The following is a 27,057-nucleotide window of genomic DNA, read 5'->3' as shown; positions in this document are numbered from 1 at the left end:
GTGTGTGTGTGTGTGTTTGTGTTTGTGTGTGTTGGGGGCTGTGGAGGTACACCAGAGTGCCACCTGTTCTCAGTCATGTGGCCCAGCACTGACACTGTGAATGAATCACTGAACAGGCGGCTTATGTGAAACACACACACACAGATGGCCACAGCACTGGTCTGGGCCCTGCTGTGCATTTTGGCTGACACACACACACACACACCATTGTGGATTCATAAACCACACCAGATTACATATTGATAACAGAATGACCACAAAACACACACTCAGAAAACATCACATATATATGATGAAACGAGAATAGAACACAAAATGAGCTCTGGTTGTCATGTGCTAGCAGAACAAGGTGTTGATCTTATGGCCCTTGACATAAGTGCTTATGGATTGCTGACCACTGCTTCAACTCGCACTGGAATGTCAGACATTTTTGACCTAGTTTTGACAAAAGGTAAAAATAGAAATGCTCCATTATCCTCATCACTGCAGACCAATTTTAAACCACAGACTTGCGGAAAAAGTCATTGACTAAAAATGCTCAACATGGTTACCAAACTGAATTTTGATGGATATAAAAGGGTACACTTTAGGATGACTTCTGTCCATAGTGACTGTTTTTTCTGTGTGTGAATGTTGATCAAGTAATCAACCAGTATCCAGTGAAGTTGTGTCTTGCTCTTGGCTGCTGCTGACAATGTTTGACCTCAAGACTGACCTTTGTTCCTCCATGTTGTGATTTCAGCAGGTGGGAGGTGTAATGGTGGCCTGCTGAAAGAGACAGACTACATTACCCATGACCACCAGGTAAGGCTCTATTTTAACATACTGCTTACACTTCCCTGGTCTCCTCTGTTTCTATCTTAATGTCATTTCTTTTATCCACAAACAAACAACAATGCCTACACATATAGTACATATTGAAGTGTTAATGTTTTTCTAACGATTAAGTTAGTTTGGAGTACTTTTTAATGTGGTGTTTAATCACTGTGTCCACCTTATGCATTTATAATAAGTAAGTAAAGTTTATTTGTATAGCACTTATCACAGACAGTTAAAAAGTACTTCACAGGCAAAATAAATACATACAGTAAAAAAGATCAATAGTCGTAAAAAGCACATTAAATTACACTAAATCATGGTAAAACACAAAACGTAAATACAAAATAATACTGTCACCAATGTGGCTAAATGAATGCCTGAAAAGATGCATCTTTAATCTTTAAAGATTTCAACAGATGCAGTCACTCTTAAAACATGTGGCAAAGCCGTCCACAGTCTAGGAGTAGTTGTTTCAAAAGCTCATTTACTTTTTGTTTTCAGCTTAGTACGAGGAACAGCCAGTAAACCCTGATCTGAGGACCTCATTGATCTGCTTACAACATAAGGGTGCAGCCAGTCATTTATGGAAGTTGGTGCCTGAACATTGATTGCTCTGTAGGTAATTACAAGAACCTTGAACTGGATCCTGAATATATATTAATATTTAATAACAGGTAATACCTAAGTACATTAAGCACATACGTGTATGCTCACACACAAACTCTATGGAATAGTCAGTGTTGGGAAGGATACTTTCAAAACGTATTCCGTTACAGAATACATGCCCAAAAATATAATAATAATAAATTGCACCACTCTTCCATATAAAATGTCCAGACTTAGTCCATATCATTTGATTTGATTTATTATTTATCTCATACAATCAACTATGTTGCAAAAGAAAACAAAACAAATTAACACCACAAAATTAAAACTCAAACAATCAGAAAAAGACCTAAATAAATAAAAAAGGATAAGTTTGAGAAGAAGCATACCGCTTATTGGGTCCTGCCCCTATTTCACAATATCATATTGTTACAAAACAAATAGATATGCAAATACAGCATACAATCTTTCAGGTCTTACAATAACTTACAAAAATATACAACAATGTCTTTGCATTACAATTCCATTCCTATGTTTCGGTCTAGTCTTTATTGGTCAAGTATTGATTTCTTTAATCTATTTTTGAACTGAATGATATTGCTCTGTTTGATGTCACTGTTCAGTCCATTTCATAAGGTGAGTCCACAAACAGAAACACACATGCTTTTAATCTCAGTTTGCAAAAGAGGTTTTTTTTTAAAACATACATTGTCCTCTTAGATAATATTCCTTGTTTCTTTCATTGAAAATTGCTCGTATGTTACATTGTACATTATTTTATTAAACTTTAAGCATAATTTATGCCGTTTTGAATTTCCATAAATTTCAGCAAAAATTCAAAAATGATGATTAGTGTGCTCATAATACCCTGTGTGATTTATTATACTGACACTCGTAAGGTGCTTTTGTAGGCATTTCCCCAAACTTCTACACAATATAACATGTATGGTATATTGGTATGGTACTATGTATCTAGTTTTGATCAATATACCAATACTCGTGGCCATCTTCGTGCACAGATATTTAATGTGCGGCTTCGAGCACAGTTTGTGGTCAAGTAGAACACCCAGAAATGTACTTTAATAGACTCTTTCAATTATTTTGTTATCAATTACTATTTTAACATCTGAATTTATAGTACGATTTCCAAATATCATAAATTTAGTTTTGTTCAAGTTTTAACCTATTTGAATTAAACCAAAGTTTTAATTTATTAAATTTATTTTGTGACCATTTCCAGCATCTGCTGCAAGCCATCCCAACAACATAACAGTAAATTTTAGTACATTTGATATTTTACAAATGTCATTTAGGTAGAGGATAAATAGTTTCGGGCTTAATACTGATCCCTGTGGAACGCCACAGGAAATGCTAAGGCTCACTGATCGATGATTACTTATTTGAATAAACTGGCTCCTGTTTTCAGTGTAGTTTTTTTATCCAGTTATAGGCCACACCTCTGATACCATACTTTTCCATTTTTTAATCAGGATTTTATGATCAACTATATCAAATACTTTTTTTGTTTTAATGAAAATCCCCAATGCATAGGTTTTGTTTTCAATACAATTTGTTAAACTTTCTACAAACTCAATTAGTGCCATAGACGTTGATCTGCCGGATCTGAATCCATACTAACTTTCCATTAGTAAATTGTTTTTATCAGTGACATTATCAAGCCTTGTGACAAATAGTTTTTCAAGTATTTTTGAGAACTGGGAAAGCAAGGATGCCGGTCAATAGTTTTGTTTTTGTTTTTTGTGATCAAATTTTTTATTTAGAAATTGAGAACAATTACAACCAATTACAAACAATACACTGAGACATAAGAATGTGTCCCAGGGCCCAAAAAATACAGAGGGGAAAGACGGAAAGGAGGGAAACCACATGCACAAATAGAAGTAAAAGCTGTAGCACAAGACTACAACATGGACTTAAAGGATTCAGCAATGCCAAGCGTCCAAAGTCCCTCCTGGTGCTCCATTCAATCGAGCCATAGAGAGCTCCATATACACCACATCCAAAAGGAAAGGGTCGATGTACAAATAGACAAGTCATGAACGGGTTGCAATCATTTTCTTAGCAACAGTAAATCCAGCAAATAGCACGTTTTTGAGTTTTCAATTTCAATTCAATTCAATTGTATTTATAGTATCAATTCATAACAAGAGTTATCTCAAGACACTTTACAGATAGAGTAGGTCTAGACCACATTCCAGAATTTACAAGGACCCAAAAGTTCTAGTAGTTTCCTCCAGAGCAAGCAACAGTGCAACAATGGCGAGGAAAAACTTCCTTTTAGGAAGAAACCTCGGACAGACCCAGGCTCTTGGTAGGCGGTGTCTGACGGGCCGGTTGGGGTTAGAGTGAAGAGTGGAAATAACAAAAATAGAAAAAAAATAGTAGTTTGTAGCAGTTCTTTGTAGTAGTTCATGGCATAGCAGAGCACTGTGCGGCATTACAAGGCACAGCAGGACGTAGCTGGGCACCGCAGAGTGTAGCAGATGAACATGGCATCGCAGAACGTGTAGCGGGACCATGGCGACAGCGGCTACCATGAGTTTTAGAAAGCTGAAAGTCTGACATATCATTCAGAATCAAAGCACTGATAGTGACAGGTACAGTAACATTAATCAAGGCGGACATTTTTGATGCAATATTGTCCCAAAACTGACCAACAGGGGCATGTCCAGATCCTCTCAAAAGAAATTGCAGAGCGACCAGACATCACTAAGAACTGTAACGTTACAACTGGCCGCTGTTTTGACTCTGGTTTTGTCCTCTTTCCCCTTGAATAAGGGCCCTAATTATCAGACTGTAGTGCTCCAGTCAGTCGGCTACATTGCTGCTATATGTGGGTGTGCTAAGCCAGTCTGTTTGTCTGACAGCCTGTGTGGCTTTCTGTCTCCTTGTGGTGTGTCTCTGCGTGAGTATTTGCGTGGAGGTGATTATTATCGTGTCTGTCGGTGTCTCAGTGTACCCAAAAGGCTGACTCACTGTATGCCACATGTACACACACACACACACACACACACACACACACACACACACACATAGTCCCACACACAATCCTACATATCGGAGGCTGAGAAGTACCATCTGTACCAGGGACACGGTCTCCTACGACTGCAGAGTACACGCACGCACACACGCAGTGTACACGTCTGCCTCTCTTCCACACATATCCAGGATTGCTTGTCATGCATAGGAGCTGCATCCAGATGATGTTATAAAAACATTATATTATTACATTATTATAAAAAAGTATTTACAGCTGACCTGATGTGTATATAAAATGCATACTTATTATAACGTTAAGGATGCAGGTTTTCCAAGTATGTAATTACATGGTCTAAAATTGAATTACCTTAACAGTTTTTTTCACAACTTCCATCCATTTACAGATAAATTTGTATCAACATTTTCAGCTGCTACAAGCTTTTGTTCCACAGTCTCTTAGAAGGTGGCCTCTTGATTTTTGACCTAGACTCTTACTTTAACTCACTTTTTTAGGCACACTAGCAGCTCTTAATACTTCCTATTTTGGCCAAAACACCTAAAAAAAGTACTTTAACTGAACTGAATCTGTCCAAAGAGACTGCTGATTTCTCCACACAGCCTTAAACCAACAGAACAGCCATGTTCAAGCACACTGCCTCCCAGTGTCATAAAGACTCCACTGTGCTGCATCCCTGTTCTTTTTCAACACAAAACACATTATCATTGTCACTTGACAATAGACTCCAGATCCACGCTGGTGGTACATACCGCACATGCCATGCACTTACTTCACCAGCAGTTTGGATCTAGCACACACAAATCTTTTGTCACTCTTTACAAATACTTTCAGTTATCTCAAAATAGACTGTAACCTGTTGTGATATGAGAGAGAAGAACAGAGAGTATGATAGCATCACTGATCTTTACTAAGGCAGAGGTGGGATTATGTTCAGATTTTATTGTTTATATTGTTCTCTTTAGAATTGTTATGACCCTAAAAAACCTCCATCGTCTCAGCATCATTCATGACACATACCCATCCTCCCCACATTGGCTAATTTTGCCTCCTGTTGTCCTGCTGAGGCAGTGCTTTCTAAATATAACCTCTACGCGTGAGTGTGTGCGTGTACGTGCTTGCATGCGTGCGCACTCTTTGGTATTACCTAGTACCGGATGGTTACTTTGGCAAGGAAAAGCTTGAACAAATGTTTCTGTCCTTAGAGAGACACATTTGAGTTTTTAAAGCCTTGTTTACCTCACAACAAATCTTAGCTGGCTGCCTCTGATCTTATTTCATATAATTATTTTACTTCTTTGTTATGAAATATAAGATGGTTAATGTCACCCACTAGACGGGAACAAAAAATATATTAGCCGCATGACTTAGGCTTTATTTATAACCCTATCCATGTGTAATGTATTGTAATAATATACAATACATAGTTGGATATTGTTTAAATCTCTCTCTCTCCCCACTGTCTAATACTGCATAAAAAGTATGTACATCCTAAAGTTCATATAGTCCATATAGATATTATGCATAATCTATACACAACCTCACAGTTGCTATATATATCATCATACAATCTTATATTTGTATAAAGTATAGTTAAGAGTTTTTTCAACAACTTATAGGACTGCATACAGAATAATACCTCTTTTAATAAACCTTAATAAATGGTTTATAAGCAACAACTACTTGCTCTATTAGTGGCTAATAAATCATTTAGTAATGCTTTCCAGATCAGTTATTCTATTTATGAAAGCAACTTTGGGGTGGCCATGTAGGTTGTGAAAAGTGTTCAGTAGGCTATTTTCATTTATTTCATTTATTTATAACTGATCTGTAAATCATTAGTAAATTGTTTATTCATATTGATAAAGCCAGTAGTTACACAGCTCATACACCCTAAAGGTGCATGTTATTATAAAATAAATCAGGGACAACATGTACACAACAATGTACTAATGTTTCCCAGTACTCCAGTCTTCCAGTAAAGCTTTAGGGCAGGATATGTTTATTTTGGAACATTTAGCCTGTAGAGCTGATACCTGGACCTATTTATAGTCCACTAAATCTAATCATAACACAGTGATAGGCTAGGCCTACTGTTTCTGTCTTCCTTTAGTAAAATGGCGTCAGGGGGTAATACTCTTCCTCAACCAAAAATAGATGCTTACGACAATATGTTGTGGTGCTGTTCACCTAATCCAACATTCGGTCACGAGTCCGGTACAAATGAACACACGTCAGACGGAGGTAGGAGAAGCAGCTCCGGTACCAGGAGTATGACTCGGTCAGAGGGGTAGAGAAAGACAGTTTGGTTTGATTTGGTTTGTGCTCTCAGGGAATTCCGGGGCCGTGGGGTGACGTCACATGTGTTCGAGTGTGCGTGGCTCTGTCCCTTTAAAACAGAGCTCAGCGCAATACGATCCGTGCCTGGTTACTTCTGTGTGTGAAGCAGAGGGGAAAGGGAGCTCGGCGAGGAGAGATACGGAGACCCGGCACAGCGGGACTGTCGCTACAGGGCAAAGACAGCCATCAAACGGAATAATAACCAGAATATAGAGAAGACCAAGCCTATCAAGGAGATCAGGTTTCATAGTTGTTTCGAGAGGAAGCGGCGGAGACCAACAGGGATTACGGGGCTGGAGCTGCTCTCCTCAACCGGCTCCTCGGAAATTTCTCTGCAGACCCGGAGCTCCAGACTTGCGGATACAAAGCCTACTAAAGGAACTGGATACATAGGCTATTTCAATTTGAAAGGGCTATTTTATTACTTGAGCGTCCATTCGAAGGACTTCAGTGACCGGTGAGTGCTGTGCTGGGAGCATTTAAAGTCCAGTCGACTTTGTTTTGGTCGGAAGCAGGCAAGTTAGCAGGCAACTTAGTGGTAAGTTTTACCACGAGATTTCTCCAGATATAGAAATGCTGTTTCATTATGGTTTATTGTTGTTAAAAGTTGGAGATGGTGTTATCCATGACAGCAGTTCACCTATTGGATTATTGTAATTGATTAAAGCGTAACTCTGGATCGTCTATAATCGATGAGGTGGGGGAATTTCTCTGTGCTTTTTCGTAACCACAAGTGACTCTTAAAATCCCACGCGTGCGTGTCTCGATTCGGAGAATTGTTTAGCTCATATTCGCGATTGATCATCTTTACTGGACATGTTTAATCATTCAGTGCACGTGGAGCGGAGCATTTTTTGTAAATTGGCTTTGATGTGAATTTGGGGTTCTTGGGCTTGTTGTGTCAGATGCCACAAATGAATCCCCTGTTTTTAAGGTTTCGTCCCAGGGAAAGCTATCACATTAGGCTACTTCTGTTTGTGTTTCAACGTAGAATCCATCCTTTACATCGCTGGTAATGAAACAAGGTACAAAGTAGTTATCCTAATATATTCATGAAATGGTGAAATGATCTAATCCTCATATTGATGTGGGACACCCCGGATCCTAGGTTGGTCATTGTTGCCCTGAAAACTCCAGATCATCCCATGGCTAGAAAAGGGAAGGAGACCTGGAGGACAGGGGGAGAAAATTGCCTGTGTAAGGAGATCTCACGCCATTGTGTGTGTGTAGCCTAATAGTGGGTGGCTCTCTACCTTGGAGTGGGGGGTGGGCAGGATCACTGAGGTCGGCAGCCGTATAAAGTGAATGGATAGCTGCCCCCTCACCACCCCCAGTCAAACCTTACGCACACAAAGAGCCGGATTGAAAGGAAGTGATTTGCATTGCCTCTCGTTTTGGGGGGGAGGGGCGGTGTTTGCGCTGTCCTTTAGGTCTGGGTTTCAGTCAGAGCCCTTAAAGTCTGACCACATAGTATTGTTTGGTCAACGAGAAAGTTAAAGTATTATCACCTTAGAGGGAACTCTAGTCCAAACTAAAGTTACTTTTCGTCTTCCAAACCCATTTCTGGCGCTCTTATCTTGACCCATGCCCTCCGGTGGGGATAATAAAGCCCACTGGAGTCAGGTGGCATGTCCCCACACCGTAATAACACACCCGGCTGGCGCGAATGTCTCTGTTTTATAAAACTGCATTGAAATTACGCATGGCGATGTGTAACAAAAATCTAAACAATGGATTTTAAACGAGGAGAAAGTCGAGTAGTTTGGGGGCGGTCATGTCTTGTTGGTAATTAATAACGTTTGACGCCAACAGACGTTAAACGTTACGCACCCGTTTTCACTGGTCATCGGACAGGCAGTTGATGATCATTTGTGCCTGGCTGGGGGGGTTATTTGTCACTTTATTGCCCACAATAATGAAGACCAGATCAGGAAGAGCGGAGTGTGCTGGCATGGGGTCGTGAATAAAAACAAAAAAGCCTTTGAAGGTCCACTTCCTATCAATCAGATCGATCGGCATGGAAAGCAGTGGCGCGTTTTGTCTCTACGTTTGATGTCGGAGGTTGTAAAATGTTAAAACTTCAAATCGCTTCACACACACTCTTTCCCGGCTGTGTGCTGCCTTGGCTCTCCCCCGCCCCCGTCTCGTGATGTCAATAGGAGTGTGTGTGTCAGTGAATGAACAATCGCCGCCCATTTTACTATGAGTAAAAATGAACATGGAGGAAAATTAAAGTGATACACACGCGCCATGAGGAAAGAGAAATGATGGAAATAAAGTTAACAGTTGTCAATAGTGAGTCACACAACTTGAGTACGCAGATGAGGAGTGTGTGTCAGACTGTGTGTGTGTGTTTCAACTTTATGTCTCCAAAGGGCAGTTAGGTGTGCCGCAAGGATAAACACATACTACAATACACAGAAATACATACAGGTTCTACACACACTCCAACAGGACTTTGATGTAATTAAGATTTTTCCTTAATGTGTGCGTCTGGCATGATAAATAGGTCAGTAGGCTGGACTAAAGTGCTTACTCATCTAACACTGCTTTGACAGTTGACGGTGATGAAATAAGCGCTGTGTGTGTGTGTCTTGGCTGTGTGACAGTCCATCAGATTTTGGGGTTTCTCCTGCCTCTCGTCTGCCTTTGTTGCCTCTAACACAAAACAAATAGACCGTTTGTGTGTGTTTCAAAGGGAAGTGGTCATGTCATGGTGAAATGTCTGTCTGTGTGACACCATGCTGTGCAGCCTTTCCAGTAACGGCTGTTGTTTCTCCTCCAGAGAGCAACTCAAACCAAGAGAGAGGGAATGAAGGAGGTGTAAGACAACATCTGCCCTGCTGACGATTTCTCAAACACTTCCCACACGCCCCAACAGGTCAGGCGTTAAAACACAAGTTCTTCTACGTGTTAGCTGGCAAATTGTTTGGAAAACAGTTAAAAAGAATTTCCCGTCCCTTTATGTCAGCAAAACACTAAACCTTTAAAGGGGCACAGTTTGAATACCTCTTTTTACATGATAGGCAGTACATGACATGGCAGATAGTACAGTAGTATTTATAGTACAGTATTGACTAAATTTATTACATTATAACTGGGAACAGTGCTGGTTGACTGCCCTCAGTATTGCAGTAAAATACCGGTCAGTTTATTTATTCTCCTGCAGTTCAGACAGCAAGATGAAGGTTTTTGGTCAGGGTCAACGGGGTCAAGCAAGTGTGGAATTCCACCATGCACCGTGCTTGCTGTGGATCCTGGTCACATGTGTGGGCCAGACGCAAACGGAATCTCTGGTGCTGAACAAGGAAGCTAAAGAATGCATTACATCGAGTGGCCTCTTGAGGCTGGCTCCAAATGTGAGCTGTTGTTTCGGATCCCATGTTAAAAGTCCCAACTTTACAATAGAATTAGAGAGGGTAGGGGGCTTCATCTACGCTCCAACTCTCATTTTTAGATTAGCCAACGTCAGGCACTGCCAAGATGGCGATCACTAGGAGCTGGCCATTTTGAGCTTCATTTTGACTCTTTAGAAATCTATGGGTGACGTCACAAAGAAGACCTCCATGTTTTAAACACTATGGCCAGACCCTAAAACACAGGAAGAACGCCATTTCTTTAGGGTTCACAATAGGCAAAGGGTTATTTCATGTCCTTATATATTTCTCATTAGTTTCTGTGGTTTAGCAGGACCCTGCTATACTGCCAGCCAACCTATTAGGCTTATACATCCATAACTATAAATATTGGTCATACATACAGCTGTGGTCTTGTTGTGTTTTGGACCTGAGGACAATGAGGAAAAACAGATCAGTGTAATTCAGTCTAGAAGTTGAGGAATGAACTTAATTAGAAGAGGCAGCAAAATGCAGCCACAAGCAAGGCAAATATGCTAATGTGGAACATGTCAGCATTTTCAACAGAGAATCAACAATGCTATTATAATAAGAAAAGAGTATTGTCTGGAGATTGAATCCATCCTGAGTGAATAAAGCTGTGTTAAAGGGTAACAGGGTGTTTATGACCTGTTTGCCTGTTTAGCCGAGTGAGAGAAAAAAGGACCCTCTGAGTTCAGTTCCTCTGTGTAGGAGCGGTCAGTAAAACAATGACAACAACAACAAAAACAGTAAAACAAACAGTGTAATGGCTTCAACACTCTGTGTTATCTCTGGCGCTAAGCCACTGATGATGATGCCACGGTGGAAGGGGGGTGGTGTTCCTACTGTGTGTTTGTGTGTGTGACTCATATATACAAAGTTTCAGACTTACACACCTTGGAAATAATTTACTTCCTTTCTTTTTTTTACCTCCCCTCACCTCCTGTGACTACTTTTACCCACCTTGGCAAAATAAATGGTAACTGAGACAACGAGTAGGCCTGTGTGCATAATAGACTTATTTTTTTACATACATGTCTGAAAGACTGGTATTCAAGGAATCTGTAACCAGGCCTTGGATTCTCAGGACTAAATGAACAAACAGCGGAGTCATAACAAAAACAAACAAAAAAAGCCTGCGTCACAGTTCTGATAAAGTCAAAATGATCTGTGCGTGATTACACCCACAGTACGAACAACGCTGCACCGGCCATCTGTACACATGCTGTCATTAGCTCTGATGCTGATGCATATATAGGTCTCACACACATTGTTTTTTGTTATTCGTACACACACACGCACACGTGCCCGCGTCAGACTGCTGATGAGACATATTGTTGTGTACTATGGAGAAAGAGGATGGTGCGTGAGGTCAGCCTGCCCTGTGTCTCAGTAAACATGTTGATCAGTAAAGACCACACAAAAACCATGTAATGAATGTGTCCATCTCTGCCTCTCTAGGTTATTGGTGGTTTAATAACTGTTAGTGAAGATGCGACTGGTTCCCTTGGCAACTGTTACCCAGGAAGCAGAGTATCTTGTCTTGTTAAGTGTATTTCTGAGCTTGTGTGTGTGCGCGCAAGTCCTAGATGTAGAATAGAAGGACCTGGAGAGACAGAAGGAGGGGGATTTTGGTTATTTTTATGAACAGAGGCAGTGTGATTTGTTTTGTCCTGAGCTATTCTTAGATTTGTTGTTGAAAATAATTACACAATGAACCAGAAAGAAAGTTTGGGGGCTTTTGAGGTTGCTCAAGTGTGGAAATCGAGAGTGACGATTATCAAGTCATTGTCAGTTGTCGCCCACGTCCTCTTAGATTTCCGGTTTGTTGGGATTTACACACTGTTTTCCTTTCCTTAGAGACAAAGGCCAGGTATTAAGTCACACTTTTCTTCTGTCTCCCACACACACACACACACAGCCAACATATTTTTTGTCATTTACTTTTACCAGAAGCTAAAAAGACAGCGTCAGAGGCAAGTAAATGGTTTTCCAAGTCAGTTGACTGTCTTGTTTTGATGAGGCTTGTGCGAGTCATGAGCTGGACACACGTGCGGTTCATACAAGATGACTGTGTGTCTGAGGTTTATTTTAGGACTTGATCCAACCAGGTTTTTGAATTGTCTCTTTGTTTAACATCATCAGAGACTCATTAGTCACTTATCTATTTTATTACACTCCAAAAGCTTTTTCAGACACTTAAACACACTAACAGTTCATATCTTTACAACAGGAAGCCTCAGCCTTCAAACCCCTCCCCAAGGCTCTCTTTCTCTCTCACACACACACACACACACACACACACACACACACACACACACACACACACACACACACACACACACACACACACACACACCCCTCAGGGAGGCCTACTTCCTGTGGTTGTGACGACAGCTTCCTCTCCTCTTCAAGCTCTGTTCCCCTTCTGTTTAACGTCACACACATGCATCTGATCTCTCTGTGTGTGTGTGTGTGTGTGTGTGTGTGTGTGAGAGAGAGAGCGAAAGAAAAGGAGATACACCACACTAACTAACCCAATTGTGTGTTGTCAGTCACAGGCCCAGATGTCAGGGTGGTGAGTGCAGGAGACAAAAGGGGCCTCATGTTTTTCTACCAGCACCCTTCCTCCTTCTCCTCGTCCTGTTTCTTTTTCTCGTCAGTTTGTAATTGAGGATCCGGAATTCAACATTTTCAATCTTTTTTAGAATAAAAAATCGATGGAAAAAGAGGTGTTGACAAGCCATCCAGCATGTTGACAGCCGCCCACACAGCCAAAACTAGTCAGCATTTGGTTAGTGGTTGCTGCTAAACTAAAGGTTATCGCTGTTGTTTCAAAAGCTACTCAATGTCAACCCAGCAGTTAAAATGTGAAGATTTGAGATCTTCCTCCCCTTATGCTTTGACCTGAATGAACATATCTACAGAAGTGCACATTTAAGCCAGAGGAGACAAAGTAAGACAAATAAGCGCTTTTATCTGGCCTGTTATGGCGTGCTGGCATGCTGCTGAGCGTGGAAGGCCTGGGTGTAACTGGGTTAAGGGTTAGGTCAGAGCTCTGTCCCCTAGAAGAAAGGTTGTGTTGTTGAGATGGATGCCAGCAGGAAATAATCGTCCACCACGGAGGTAAGATGCCTCTGTGTTTGTGTGCCGGAACAATGTTTGCTTACCGTATCCTCGGCTAACCAACACAGCCCTGTGTGTGATGGCACACAACATCAGCTGTGTGTGTGTGTGTGTGTGTGTGTGTGTGTGTAACTAAGTGGATGTGATGAGGAAAGCCTGCGTCATCACACGCACAAACAACTCATGCAAGGACAATTTTACGCTTGTACCAATGGATATTTTTTGCAGTAAATGCCCTTACTGCCTCCCCTCATCTCCAGTCTATTTCCCTCTCATGGCCTCAGTGTGGTTGTCTGGCTGGGGAACAGAGCAGGCCAGTGGTTGGCAGGCAAGAGTGAGGGCGAATACATTATGGCTACTGCACAAAGACAGACGTCATCTGAACATCTTAATATCAGCCATTCGTTTCCCCCCAGCTCATGTTAGTAAAGTCTAAGCAAGTTTCCCTGTGCACAGCCACACGTGTGTGACTTTGCTTTGTGTATCACGTGGGACTACTGTGAATTTTTTATTTTGTTTGTGTGTTTCTGTTTTAGATGCCACAGAGGATTCAACAGAGCTCCTTTATTTGCGTTCTAGCTTTCTGGTTGGTGTGTTTTTGCCGAAGCTCCCTGCTTGGCCCCACCTCCCAGCTGATAGCTGCTGTTGCTGGAACAACTATCTAGCGTTATTACAAAAACAAGGGTTGTGACAGGAATGGGGAATTTCAGTTGAAATTGTACAGTGGGGGAATTTCTGATGTAACAGCGAATTACGTCATCTACGACATCTGTCAGAAATTGATAAATATATCAGCTGTGTATTCTTCATTCGACTTACCTCACTGTACTCCGCTGTAGAGAGAAACACTATTCAATTCAGTTCAATTTTATTTATATAGCGCTAAATCACAACAGTTATCTCATTGCGCTTTTCATAAAGAGCAGGTCTAGACCGTACTCTGTGATGTTAACACTACAGCTTGTTGTGGTTAAATTGAGTTTGAAGCTAAAAGCAATCACGGTTAAGCACTCGCAGCCTTCAAAGTTCCACTGAAGCTGAATATTTGTTTTATCAGTCAAATTCTAACTTTTAATTGCTAAGCTGTTAAAAGTGTTTAACAGATTGATCAACATGTTCACAGAATTTTCCCCATCATTTCCCTTTGATTCTTCTCTCGTCATCACATCCTGTTTGTCTGTCTAAACACACATGCAAAATCAACCCAAGATGCGCACAGCATATGAAGCAGAAATGACACAAAGTCTGAGAAATTCCCACTGTTGTCACACCTGGGGCAGTGCGAAAATACGCCCCCGGTCACCTGACTGTAAGTGGTGTCCCAGGTGGGCGGAGTTTTGGGCCAGCGGTTTGGGGTAAGCCCTTGTGCAGGGCGCTGAGGCATGAGGGGGTTCCCCAAAAACTAAAATGCGCAATGCTTGCAAACACACTCTCACTGTTTTCCTCCGTATACTTAGGGTACTGAACCCTAACTCACCACATTTCATCACTTTGGTATCATCTGAAAGAATCCGAGCTGGTATGTAACACTGTCTGCCGTCAGGCGTGTACACTATCTGGTTTCAGAGTACTGAGTTCCTCACACTGTGCTGGTAGAGTAATGTGAGCAATGTGATAGCCAGCGTAGCAACGGGAGGAGACGACTGTTTGGTCACAGCAGACATAAACACACACCCTGTATAAAAGTGGTAATTACAAAACTTGCCACTGTGTCCTTGTTTGCACTCACCAGTCCCAACTAGGTCTCTTGCTAGATTTCTCTTTGTATCTTTCTCTAATTTTTCTGATTTCCATGTCACACTTCCCTTTCTCCTTTATGCCATGTGTTTTATTTTACTATGTTTGCTTCTAGTCTTTCACATGTGATAGTTGACTTAGCTGACCTGGCTCTTCCTGTTAGGGCAAGATCAGCCTTGTTTGCGTGTCTGTCTGCCTGTTAAGCTGCACATTGTGTCTGTGTTAGAAGAGCAAGCGAGAGTTAGTCAACAAGAGCCTCTCGCTCCCATTGTGCCGGCCTCCCTGTAGATTTTTTCGTCTCTGAGACACCTTCAAGTTTTTCACGCTGCTCTGAAACCATGTGCCACCTCAGAAGTCAGGAGGATTTAGTGACCTGTATAGAAAGTCAGAAAGCAGCAGGACAAAGAGGTTGTCGGTTCACGTTGAAAGCAAAGACCACCCTCAGCCCTGAATTATATCATGTGTTTTGAAGCTTCATATATCATCATACTTCTGAGTATTGTGTTCGCTTGGCTTCATGTTGTTTTAATGACAGCTTGACATGAAGGTTTTTGTCTTCTTTGTCTTTCAGGGTTGCAGAGCCCCAGAGAGATGATTGGCAGCCAAAGCTAAGACATAACACAACTGTGAATCAATAACTTGGTGCTACTCTAAAAGGTAAGCTCAGCATGAGTATGTGTGTGTGTGTGTGTGTGTGTGTGTGTGTGTCAGTTTGTCTTAAAGTATGTTGTGTGCAGCCCAATAGTTAATGCCAGCCTATCTTTGCATATGTATTGATATTGATTGATTTCGATGTTGATCGATCTAACATCAAAGATTCTTTTGTACCTTAAAATAATGTTTCGAAAATCGTTTCAGGGGTTAATTAAGTTGTTGGAATGAGACATTAGAATAGTGGTAATGGTAACAGTAATGAACAATTCCGCTCCCAACCTGTAGGGGGAATGAAGAGAAAAAGTGCTTTGGTACCTAGCTACTGTAAAGGTGCTGATTGACAAGTAGCTAATGCTAATTACGACACTGTTCAACACACTCATTTATTTTTAGTATGATTGTTTTGACCACGGTCGTCAGTAACGTTAACTGTATAGGTAGATGACTAATCTAATGTAATTTAGCTAGCTAGCACACCCTTGTCTTCTGCTTCAGTCGGGATGAGAGCTAACAGCCCCAGGGACACATCCATTCCACAGTCAACCCTCAGCCAGGTAGCAGCCATCCAGGTCAGCACTTAACTCCGGTGCTAAGGATGCTAACGGCAGTTTACTGAACCAACGGGAAACAGACCCAGGCACCCAAGTTAGAGCAGCGGCCACTCGAAACGTTAGCTACACCTCCGTTAGCGTTAACGGTGCCCCCCCTTTTGTTTAGAGGCGTCTTTACAGTTAGCTAAATTTACCAGACAAAACAGAAATAAGGCACCAAAAGGACTACTAGTAATCTAAAGATGTGGTAGCATTGGATCTGGATGGGAAGGATAACTCTAGAAGTTGGAAGGGGTGTGTCGCGATTCTGCCCTCTCACTCCGCAACACAGGTTTGTGGAGCCGAGTGTCGCGATTTTGGTTTTATTTCCCATATCAGCCCTAGTGTGTTGCGATTGAAATATCCCGACTGGGCTTAACATAGAGACAGAGACATCCAGAGTTGGTGGGAGAAAGAAAGGCAGAGAAGAGGAACTGGTGGGAGGAAGGACTGCGTATGACCAGAGCTAATTTAGGAAAACTGGTGGAAGACTGAGCAAGAGAAATGAATCATAACCTGCGTGTGCATGTCTGTTACTCTCCAACTAATGCAATATACATCACTTGTCACTTTTTAAAAAATGTTCTCATTATGTGTCTTTAACATTTGCAATGGGTTATTATTGTTTTTGGCTAAATCATCTTTAGTATAACAATTTAACAGAGATGACAAAACATTCAGATTTTAAATAATTTCATCTGTTACATCTTCAGTGCAAGTATCTGTTTGTTAACAGCAGTGGGGATTGTGTGTAGGTGCCTAATACATATTCTCTCAGCTTTTGTCAGGGATCTCATTTGTTGTCTTTTTTTTTTAATCAAGGTACATGCACATCTTTGTATCTTGACACCTTCTGTCTGTTGTATTGTGTATGTGTGTGTGGGGTGTTTCAAAAAGCAGGGAGGGGAGGAGTTATCTCTCAGCTTCTTTTATGTTTGCCCCTCAACCGTTTTTCTTTGTGTCGTCTCTCTGTATGTGTGTGTGTGGTAAGGTGTGTAGGCGTTTTCATGGCACTGTTCATACTCTCCACTCCACCTCCCTCCATCCCTTCCTTCCTTCTCCATCTTTTTTCCTTAATCTATCCTTCCATCCTGTTCAGACCGTCTGTCGCTGCTGCCCCCTCCCTCTCCATCATGCCTGCCTTAATGAGATTAAACCTTAGTGTATCCACCGGGCATGCACACACACTTTATATATACACCAGTCAGAGCACTGCAGCACGCACACACTCTCTCTCTCTCATCTACATAAGAGACCACAGTATTCTCCTCTCACATGCACAAAATCAGCAAAGACTGACGCAACCATGCAGCTTGCACACTTGGCATTGCTTCCAACACTACACACTCCCACAGACACACTTGGCATGTGACCAAGGCCTCTCACTCTTAGTCTTTCCCTCTGTCCGTTGTTATCAGGAGGCCCATGGTAAGGATTACAGTAACCCCAGGTCTGTCTTCATAGGTGAGCTCCTTACTGAGCCATCTGTGCCTCACTTATAATTCTTTTCTGTTCCCAGTGGCTTACTGGCGCCTCTTACTGGCTGACTGACTCATAGCAACCAGCTACAGACAAAGACCATCATGATTTAAGTCTTCATTTAAATTATTCTAATCTTGCTAATCTTGGAATATCTGAACATAAACAGAATCAGATGACATTTTAGTGGTGGGAATTAGATGTAAATAAGGGTACATAGAAGGGTAAATAAGGGTTTCTCTCTTGCCACAATAAGCTCTGTATTGCCCTATATTCAACTTGCACCACCTATATAATAGAGAGCCCACTGGCTTTTATTGGCTTTTTAGTGTGTCTCTGTCTTACTTGTTCTCATATAGACACTCTCCTGTTCTTTTCTCTCTCTCACTGTAGCTAACAGGCTTTGGGGTTCTTGGTGCAAAAGACAGAGGAGTCGGACAGTACAGACATTGTCAGTGTTGGAGTGAGGCCCTCTCTGTGCTGCAGTGGAGGGCTTCACAGACACAGCTAGTCTGGTGAGTATGAGCTTGCTAATGCACTTTAATAACATTCACTGACAGACTGTTGTAAGTATATGATATACAGTACATATTGATTTTATAACAGTAACACATGATTATATTTTCTCTTTATTAAGATATTTAATGATAACCTTAAAGTCATAATACTAACATCCGCAGGCTGGATGCATCACGCAGTAGAGCAGTTTGGCGGGCGTGGCACACGGGATTCCTTCCCTCTGGACGGACTCAACCGGGGACCATGGGCTCCCGTGGGCGGCCGCGCCTGGCAGCCACCTGCCAGGTCTGTGTCCATGGCAACACACACAAACTCTTGCAAACCTCTTTATCAACTTTAATCTTTAATCAGCTTTAAAGTTTCCCGTTTTTATAACGGAACTGAAGTAAAAGCTCAAATGTACTTGACAACCTTTGTGTAAAAACTGCTAGGAAATGTCATCCGACTGTACCAAGTGTGATGTCTCTGTTACTCTGCAGGTGTTCGCCTGGAATAAACCACCAGCTTCTTTCACATCTACCTCCTGGTCCTATGGGCGGACTGAACCATCCCAGTAAATTCTTTAGTAATGGGTAAGTCAAAAGAACATTTAGAAAGTGATGTGATGATGCAAGCTTGTGGTATAATCAAGATCTGTTTTTTGTTAGTTTGTTGTAATAAATTTGAACCCTTTTGTCTTTTTGCTGTCCAGGCCCATGCGAGGATGTGAAAAACTTGAGCTCCCACAGCCAATGTTACCAGGTCTGCAGAGGGAGCAGCCGAGACCTTCTCATCATCATCTTCACCCTCCACCTCCCCACAGAGCATGGGAGCAACTAGGTCAGCTGTATGAATCCCACCTCCCTCCTCAAGGACATCCTGTTGTGCCACTGCCCAATGAGCACACACTACGTCCCCATAATGGAGGCTATGCAGGCAGTGGCGGCCCTCCCCCCAACCCCCATCTTCCCCCCAACAGGCCAAACCAACTGCTGAAGGTCAGTGACAATCTTACAGGTGATGAGCTGGTAGATTTACACACCAGAGTTAAACAGTTTTTCTTAGATTGAAAAACTGACTCTGTTCACTGTTTCTGTGTTGTCTTTATTGTCTGCTTTAGTTTGGGGGTCCTCAGGAGCAACACGTTCCCCGGGGTCCACCATTGCTGGGAGATGAGATGTGGGCTCAGGTGCACCAGGTAGGAGCTCTTTAATTGGCTATGATCATGTTTCATCATCCATTTAGACAGAACAATCTCTGTTCTGGCTGTTGTTACTGCTGCAACCAGAAAGATCAAAGACATACTCAATTCTGCCCCTGTCACCGAGCTTTACCTGGATTTTTCAGCAATGGAATGTTTTTGAACCGACACTTCAGTAGTTGGACTAGTTATATTCATCTGCCACCGTACTGATCCTTTCATTTTTCTGTTCACAGCAGAGGGGCTACCCAGGGAAGATGCTAGGGGGTCAGCTGAAGAGGCCAGGCCCTCCATTGGGAGAGCACTCTGTTATCCAGCACACTCCTCTACCATCCGTGCACCCGTCCTCCCACCCAGCTGCAGAAGACTGTCCAAGCCCCAGCAAGAGAAAAAAGAGTTTGGATCAGGTATCCGACAGGATCAAACATTTTGTGTTAAACCAAAACAGCCACAAATACTTGAATTGTATAACCCCCATTCCAGATTTTATCTACAATTTAGTATGTTCTTGTTAGTCAGATCATTGGGTTAAATATTGTAATGACCCACTCCCTGTGCAGGTATCCCATCCTGGACTGCAGCGTTTCCCTGGCCCTGGCCAGTCTCTGCCATCTCAGCACCAGTTATCAGTCCACCACCTCCCTCCAAAAGCTGCCTTCTGGAACCCTCTTCACAAGAACACTCCTTGGCAGCCCCAGACTTCTGACCGCAAGAACCCACAATCGCAGGAGTTCCAGCTCAGAACAGTAAGAAAATATCCCTTCGTTAGATATATGGTACTTGGAGCCAGGGGTTGACATTTTACTATTGACCGCAGTCTTTATTGGATTGAGTGGTGCCATAAAGATCTATTGATTACCATAACTTTCTGAACCTGACAGAGTATTGTTTACTGGGCTGTAAATAACATTTTGCCCAAAATTGATTTCCTTTTTTTGTTAAGTGCAGCAGTGATCAGATCCTCTGTTAGTTCTAATCATCCTCTGTTGCAATGTTGCTCACCCTCTGTTGTATAACAGGAAACCAACAAACAAGGAATGGGTAGCTATGCCCAAAAGTCCTCTCCTGCCTCTTCCACTCCTTCAAACTTCTCACCTCCACCAAACTCCTCCCCTGGAAGCTACAGGCAGGGATGTGCTCCTCAGCTCCAAAAAGATGCATTCCAACCTCAGGCTGTAAACCAGCAGTCCCCTCACTCCTCCTACCCCAGCTCCAAACCCTGCCAGACCATGGAGCCTCGTGGTGCTCACAACCAGAGAAGCCCTCTCATTGGGGGCCAAGGTGGCGGCCAAGTTACCTCTCACACGGCATCTACCCCAACCAGGGGAGACAGAGATCAACATCTACATGCCCAATTGTCACCAGCAAACCCTCCTGCAACCAGCACCAGCAGCAGCAGCAGCAGTGTGCCTTACAGCCACTTCCAGCCTCATCCAGGGCTCGGTCACAAGGGCCCCCCTCCACCTCCTTCTCCTGGTGGCAGCACCTCAGTACCTCAGCGTCTGCAAAGTAGGCCCCATGAGGCCTGGAGATACCAGAGCAGGCCCAGCAGTCACTCCCTAGTGAGTACAAGGCCTTTATGCTCATTTGAACCAAGTTTATATCAGTTTGTTATTCTGCAGGCATAGATGCTATGGTGATATGACGCAGCAGGTATTTTTACTAAATAAACTAGTACTGCAGTCAATCTATTAATCCAGCTGCAGTTATCAAGATAGTGATCATTATTCCATTTATTAATTGAAAATTGTTCTGTTTGTGTCTCTTTAGGAGTCGGGCATCTACAGGCCTCCAGGACTGCTACCTCAGAGCCAGCAAAGCCACAATCAGGTCGCGGATAGCCGGGTTCCAGTTCCTTCCCAGCATCACCACCATGTCAGCCCTCCTCTGCCCCAAACCAATTCTGCTCGAACACCTGTTATCACAGCCAATCTTCCCATATCCCAGGCCTCTTGTGCCATTGGTGGCTATAGTAACAGCAGGAGCTCTACTGGTGTAACCATGGCTGGTGTCTCCACTGTAAACACATCACTCCCTGCTGGTTGCCCTGTGAACAATGGCAGCAGTAATAGCAGTTGGCAGAGAGGAAGAGAGCCAGTAACCCAAACCTCCGCCCGTGGCGTCACTAGCCCCATCTCTCAGCTGGATGCTATGCTGCAGCCAGGATGTCAGATAGGCCAAACTACCACTGCGAACCAGCTTCAACAACAGGAGCTGCCCAGACCACAACAGGGACCCACCAAGTCCCGGCCCACGAAGGGGAAGACGCCATACTATGTTCAGGCAGAGCTGGAGCAAACTCCTGCATTTTCCTCATCATCTTCATTGTTCTCCTCAGGGCACCAGAGGGCAGGGGACAGTGTGATTACAAGCAGAGTTTCAAATCCTCTTCCTAGCTCTGCTACTACATACCGCTCAGCTCCACGCTCCACTGGTGGTACTGCACCTCAGCCATCCAATCCATCCATTCCAGCCCTCTCATCCAGACTGGGTCATCATTTAGAATTTCCTGTGACACAGGCGTACTCTGAGCCCCAGATTTGTCCACCAGCTCAGACATCTGTTCCTCAATCCATTGAAGAGGCTCTAGACAAGCTTGATGCAGAGCTAGAGGGTCACATGCAAGCTGAAGAAAAGAGGAAGAGGGACAGAGAAGTGGAGCAAGAGAGAAAAAATAGAGAAGAGCAAAGGCAAAAGAAAGAATGGGAGATGAGACAAAAGCGGGACGAAGAAAGGAAGAGGAAGGAGCTGGAGAAGGAGGAGGAGAGGAAGAAGAGAGAACTGGACAGACAGGAGGAGGAGAAGAGAAGGAGAGAATGGGAGAGACAGGAGCAGGAGAGAAAGAGGAGGCACGAAGAAGAGAGGAGGAGGCGAGAGGCAGAGAGGCAGGAGGAAGAGAGGAGAAGGAGGGAATGGGAGAGGCAGGAAGAGGAGAGGAAAAAGAGAGAATGGGAGAAGAAGGAGCGGGAAAGGAAAAGGAGAGAGTGGGAGAGGCAAGAAGAGGATAGGAAGAAGAGAGAAGCAGAGAGGCAGGAGCAGGAGAGAAAGAAGAGAGAACTGGAGAGGCAGGAGGAAGAAAAGAAAAAACAAAGAGAGTGGGAGAAGAAAGAGGAGAAAAAAAGAATGGAGAGAAAGAGGGAGGAGGAACTGTGCAGTGCAAAAGGCAAAGAGCAGACTGCTATTGAAAATCTGGAGAGACTACTCTCCTGCAACACTTCCCCAACACCACAACCTCCTCGGCTCTCTTCTGTTAATGCACCTCCTTCAGATCCATCACCCCCCAGCTCCCAGGCCTCACCCCCTTACCCCTGGCTAAGCCGTGGTGGCGTGCACCCCTGTCCACCAGGTCAGACACCTACCACTACTACTCCTGTAGAAAGACTGCGGCCGCCCCCCCTTACACCTCGGCCACCCCCCCTTACACCTCAGACGGAGTATGCCAGAGAAAAGCAAAGACAGAGGGAGATGTGGAGCAACAATGGTGGAACGACATTCAGTCCCTCATCAACAAACAATACCTCAGGGATGAACCAGTCGGTATACCCCAACAAGCCCCCGACAATGCAAGCCGCACCCAACCAATCCAAAGACTCAGCCACGGCGAGAGACAGCAGCCAACACTCTCTCCCTACCTTGGCACTTAGAGAACCCCCCAAACTGTATCAGGCTTTCCCCAGAGAAAACCTCACACCCCCACGCTCATCGTCCAGCTCCATGAGGGAAATCCTCCACGCGCCGGTGACAAGTAGTGGTTTGAAAAATGCCAGCAGCTGTGGCACTGACTCTGCCCAGTTTGAGGAAGAGCCCTCTGAGTTGTCCACATTGCTTCCCGATGGTTTGGCTAACATTATGGCCATGCTCGATGAATCTATCAAAAAGGAAGAGGAGATGTATATCAGTGAAAAGACTGGGTCCACACGTCTTCTTGACAACTTTACTCCTAGTGTCCAGCCTATCAAGAGTTACCTTTGTGCCCCAGACCTCATTCCAGCAATGAAGCATCAGCCCAACCAGGAAGACTTTGGATCCAATCCTCATGCTAGCCCTCCTGTGCTCAGTCGCCAAGGCTCTCTGGCTTCCCCTTGCAGCCGAACATCTTCTCTCAATGAAGAGGATGAGGACTGCCTTAAACCCTCTCCAAACACCCCTCTGAACCCTAAACGGTCAATGGACATGGGAGAGGGGAACACCAATTACCGCCACAGTGACCTGGCTAAACTTTATGGCCTCCCAGAGCAAACTAAAAGTGAGGCTGACGAGGAAGAGGACGAGGAGGACCCTGAGACACCTTCTTGTTCTCCACCACCCCAAAGACCCCACCTCCACCAAACAGGTGTAAACAGCATGTTCAAGTCCCTAGCAACAGTCCTAGAGAGCCGGAAGTATGCTTACCGTGGTGGACCTTTTGGTAGACCCCCTCCATCAGCTCTGCTTGGGGTCAAATATTCCTCGTCACTGTCGCTGGGCCCTGATATATGCCGCCAGCAGCAAAACAGTTCTCCCACGTCAGATCCACCATTCAGTCCAGCTGTCCCACCTGTTAAGTCCTCCCCTCCTCCTCTGCTAGAAGACAAGAAATTGAAAATAGAGGGCGCTGATGTCTGGAGAGATGATGGAGATACAATGGAGGACAGATTAAAGTCTACCATAAATCCTATTAAGGTGGTCAAAGAGGAGCGGTTGTTGAAGACCATCTCGGAGTCCTCTCTGGCAGAGTTGGGTAAAAGCTGCGAGGTCATGCTTAGTCGACAGTCACTTCCTAACAAGAATTCCCTCGATAAACCCGATGGCCATGTCAAAGTGGAGGACAGACACAAACCTGAGAAAGTAAAGGGACACAGAGAGAAAGACAGGCACAGGGATAGAGATAAAGACAGGGAGAAATATAAAAAGAAAAAGCAAAGTCACTGCCACAGGAGCACCAGGAAGCACGAAGACAGAAAAGAAAAGAAGCATAGAGAAAAGAGAGAGATGGTCTTCTCCTCATCTTGTTCATCATCATCTTCCTCCACTCATTTCAGCTCCAGCCACAAGCGGCACAAGAGCGATAAAGAGAAGAAGGACCGCAGAATTCTCGGCGACCTCAACCTCCAGAGCAAAAAGGGGTCTGAGAATAATCGGGGTCATTATGACACAGATCAAACAAAACAAAATGAGCCATCTGGTGCCAGCCCCACCAGTGGAGAGCATTCAGAATGGACCTCGAGAAGTTCTAGCGAGAGATCTTCTGAGGAGAAAAAAGACTCTGAATCTGGTTCTTCGTTGGGTTCAACAGACTTCTTGAAACTGAAGGCGCTGTCAGATGGCCCACCCAAAGAGCTAAAGATTCGCCTAATAAAAGTAGAGAGCGGGGACAGGGAGACATTCATAGCGTCTGAGGTGGAGGAAAAGAGGATCCCATTGGAGGAAATCAACATTACAAACACTGCCAGTGAAATCATCAGATCCTGCAAGTAAGTGCACAATGGAGGATGACTTTTTTGTAAATCAATTTAATGTGAAGATTTTACAAGGCCTTTTTTGCATATTTCAAGGATTCATTCGTCTTAATCTAAATGATTCATCAGGTAGCTCATGCGCACAGTAGTAACAGAAACCTGTGTTTTGTATCTTCACGTTTGCATCTGTTAATGTCTTCTTTTTTCTGTTGCAGGGGGGCCAGAATTAAAGGGAAGTTCAAAGAATCTTTCTTGCTCCCAGCCTTCTCTGTCAAGCCCGCCATGACCTCGGACGAACCCATTCCCAGAGAGAAACTCAACCCTCCTACACCCAGCATCTATGTACGTCATTTTCATTTGATGCATATGGGAAATGAACATTCTATTCATAAGTACACATGGTAAACATAATAAGAAGAATTCAACCAACAAAGAAAAAGGTGGAAAGGCACTTTCATGTTTAATCAGACAGCACAAAAATAATACATTTTTCAAAGCAAAAGAGCATTAAATTGGTTACAGTTGATATTTAGATATGTACCTTCATATCCATGTGCTGCCCTCATTCATTGTGCATGATGACTTGAAGCAGTTTTCATTACTGTGTATTGACGTGATGTTTCTTCTCTGTAGTTGGAGAGTAAAAGGGATGCATTCTCCCCTGTGCTGCTGCAGTTCTGTACAGACCCAAAAAATCCTGTTACTGTCATCAGAGGCCTGGCTGGATCTCTACGACTCAGTAAGTTTACACTTGTGGGACTGTAAATGCAACATTCATTAAGCTCTCCTGATACTTCTGGGGAACAAACTTTTTGAACCATTAGTTACAGACAGATTTACTACATGTTTACATCAATTGGTTTTTAGACCTGGGGCTGTTTTCTACAAAGTCACTGGTTGAGGCTAATGCAGAGCAGGCGGTAGAGGTGAGGACCCAGGTGCAGCAGCCTGCTGATGAGAACTGGGACCCCAGTGGGACGGGCCAGACATGGCCCTGCGAGAGCAGCCGCTCCCACACCACCATTGCCAAGTATGCCCAGTACCAGGCCTCCAGCTTCCAAGAGAGTCTGCAGGTAAATATGTTCTCATACTCTAATCACAGTGTATATTAAAGCAATAGAGGGTGTGATTTAATGTCATTAAGCATTACTAAAGTGCCGCAATTCATTCTCAAAATATATTTAAAAAAGAGACAGTCCCTCCCTCTTTAATCAGCCAGCCATCTCAAGCTAACGATAGCTTTGTGGAGATCATGTAATTTCCGGAACTGAATAAATAACAAAACTACAAACACAAAACTGCTTTACCAGCTCAATCTTGTAACTAAAATCTGCTGAAAGAAGATTAGATTAGATTATACTTTATTCATCCCACGACGGGGACATTTTGTCGTTACAGTAGCAGCATTTTTCAATAACAGCAAAAAACAAAAACACACAAACAAGTAAAATGGCGTCAAACCAAAGGAATTTTAAAGTGCAGTTGCCATGATAAGAGAAACAATATTGCGGTGTAAGTGACGTTAAAAATTAAGTTGAATGTGTAATTAGAGCAAAGAGCAAGAGTCGGTAGCATAATTTAAATTTATTAACCTGAGACCATAATATTGAAAAGTAAGTACTTGTAATAAAATAATATAAATACAATATTAAAGATAACAGAAAGTGTGTGAGTAGATAGAGAAAAACAGGAACAGAAACCACAACACTATCAAGTAGTGCGCGTTGTGAGTCTGAGCGGCCGGGATGAAGAGGACTGGTCCTCTCCTTCTGTGGGCGGTGGGGCTCAGTGTAGAGCGGGTGCCTGCCAATCGGAGGTTGGTGGTTTGATCCCCGCCCTGCAGTCATTGTCGAAGTGTCCTTAGGCAAGACACTGAACCGAGTTGCCCCGGTGCTGCGCATCGGAGTGTGAATGGTGTGGAATGTTTATCTGATGAGCAGGTGGCACCGTATGGCAGCCCCGGCCACAGTGTATGAATGTGTGTGAATGGTGAATGTTTCCTGTAGATGTAAAAGCGCTTTGAGCAGTTGTTAAGACTGGAAAAGCGCTATATAAATACAGCACATTTACATTTACATTCTTACACCGTGGGTGTATCAGTCTGCTGCTGAAGGAGCTGCTCAGGGTCCCCACAGTGTCATGTAGGGGGTGCGAGGTGTTGTCCATGATGGATGTC

The 27,057-nt window shown here is 43.4% G+C and overlaps 1 protein-coding gene across 5 annotated transcripts in view; it reads left to right on the top strand.

Moving 5' to 3' along the window:
• kdm6ba (lysine (K)-specific demethylase 6B, a) overlaps positions 1-27,057 on the top strand; it is a 106,188-nt gene that overhangs the window by 74,515 nt on the left and 4,616 nt on the right. For 3 of the 5 annotated variants that reach the window (XM_032544702.1, XM_032544701.1, XM_032544703.1), the window contains 14 exons: positions 743-804; positions 15,593-15,678; positions 18,138-18,259; positions 18,425-18,548; positions 18,743-18,835; positions 18,955-19,240; positions 19,363-19,440; positions 19,680-19,850; positions 20,004-20,189; positions 20,463-21,005; positions 21,214-24,896; positions 25,097-25,223; positions 25,515-25,620; positions 25,749-25,954. In XM_032544702.1, coding sequence (XP_032400593.1) covers positions 18,430-18,548; positions 18,743-18,835; positions 18,955-19,240; positions 19,363-19,440; positions 19,680-19,850; positions 20,004-20,189; positions 20,463-21,005; positions 21,214-24,896; positions 25,097-25,223; positions 25,515-25,620; positions 25,749-25,954 — 5,598 coding nt within the window. In that variant the 5' untranslated portion in view covers positions 743-804; positions 15,593-15,678; positions 18,138-18,259; positions 18,425-18,429. Of the gene's footprint in view, positions 1-742; positions 805-6,859; positions 7,239-9,566; positions 9,663-15,592; positions 15,679-18,137; positions 18,260-18,424; positions 18,549-18,742; positions 18,836-18,954; positions 19,241-19,362; positions 19,441-19,679; positions 19,851-20,003; positions 20,190-20,462; positions 21,006-21,213; positions 24,897-25,096; positions 25,224-25,514; positions 25,621-25,748; positions 25,955-27,057 lie in introns of those variants that run through there. The other 2 variants (XM_032544706.1, XM_032544705.1) reach the window with 2 other exon arrangements.

Source organism: Etheostoma spectabile, chromosome 19 (assembly GCF_008692095.1).
Source record: "Etheostoma spectabile isolate EspeVRDwgs_2016 chromosome 19, UIUC_Espe_1.0, whole genome shotgun sequence".
Lineage (NCBI taxonomy): Eukaryota > Metazoa > Chordata > Actinopteri > Perciformes > Percidae > Etheostoma > Etheostoma spectabile.
The sequence above is the reverse complement of the archived record's forward strand: the minus strand, read 5'-3'. Positions and strand labels throughout refer to the sequence as shown.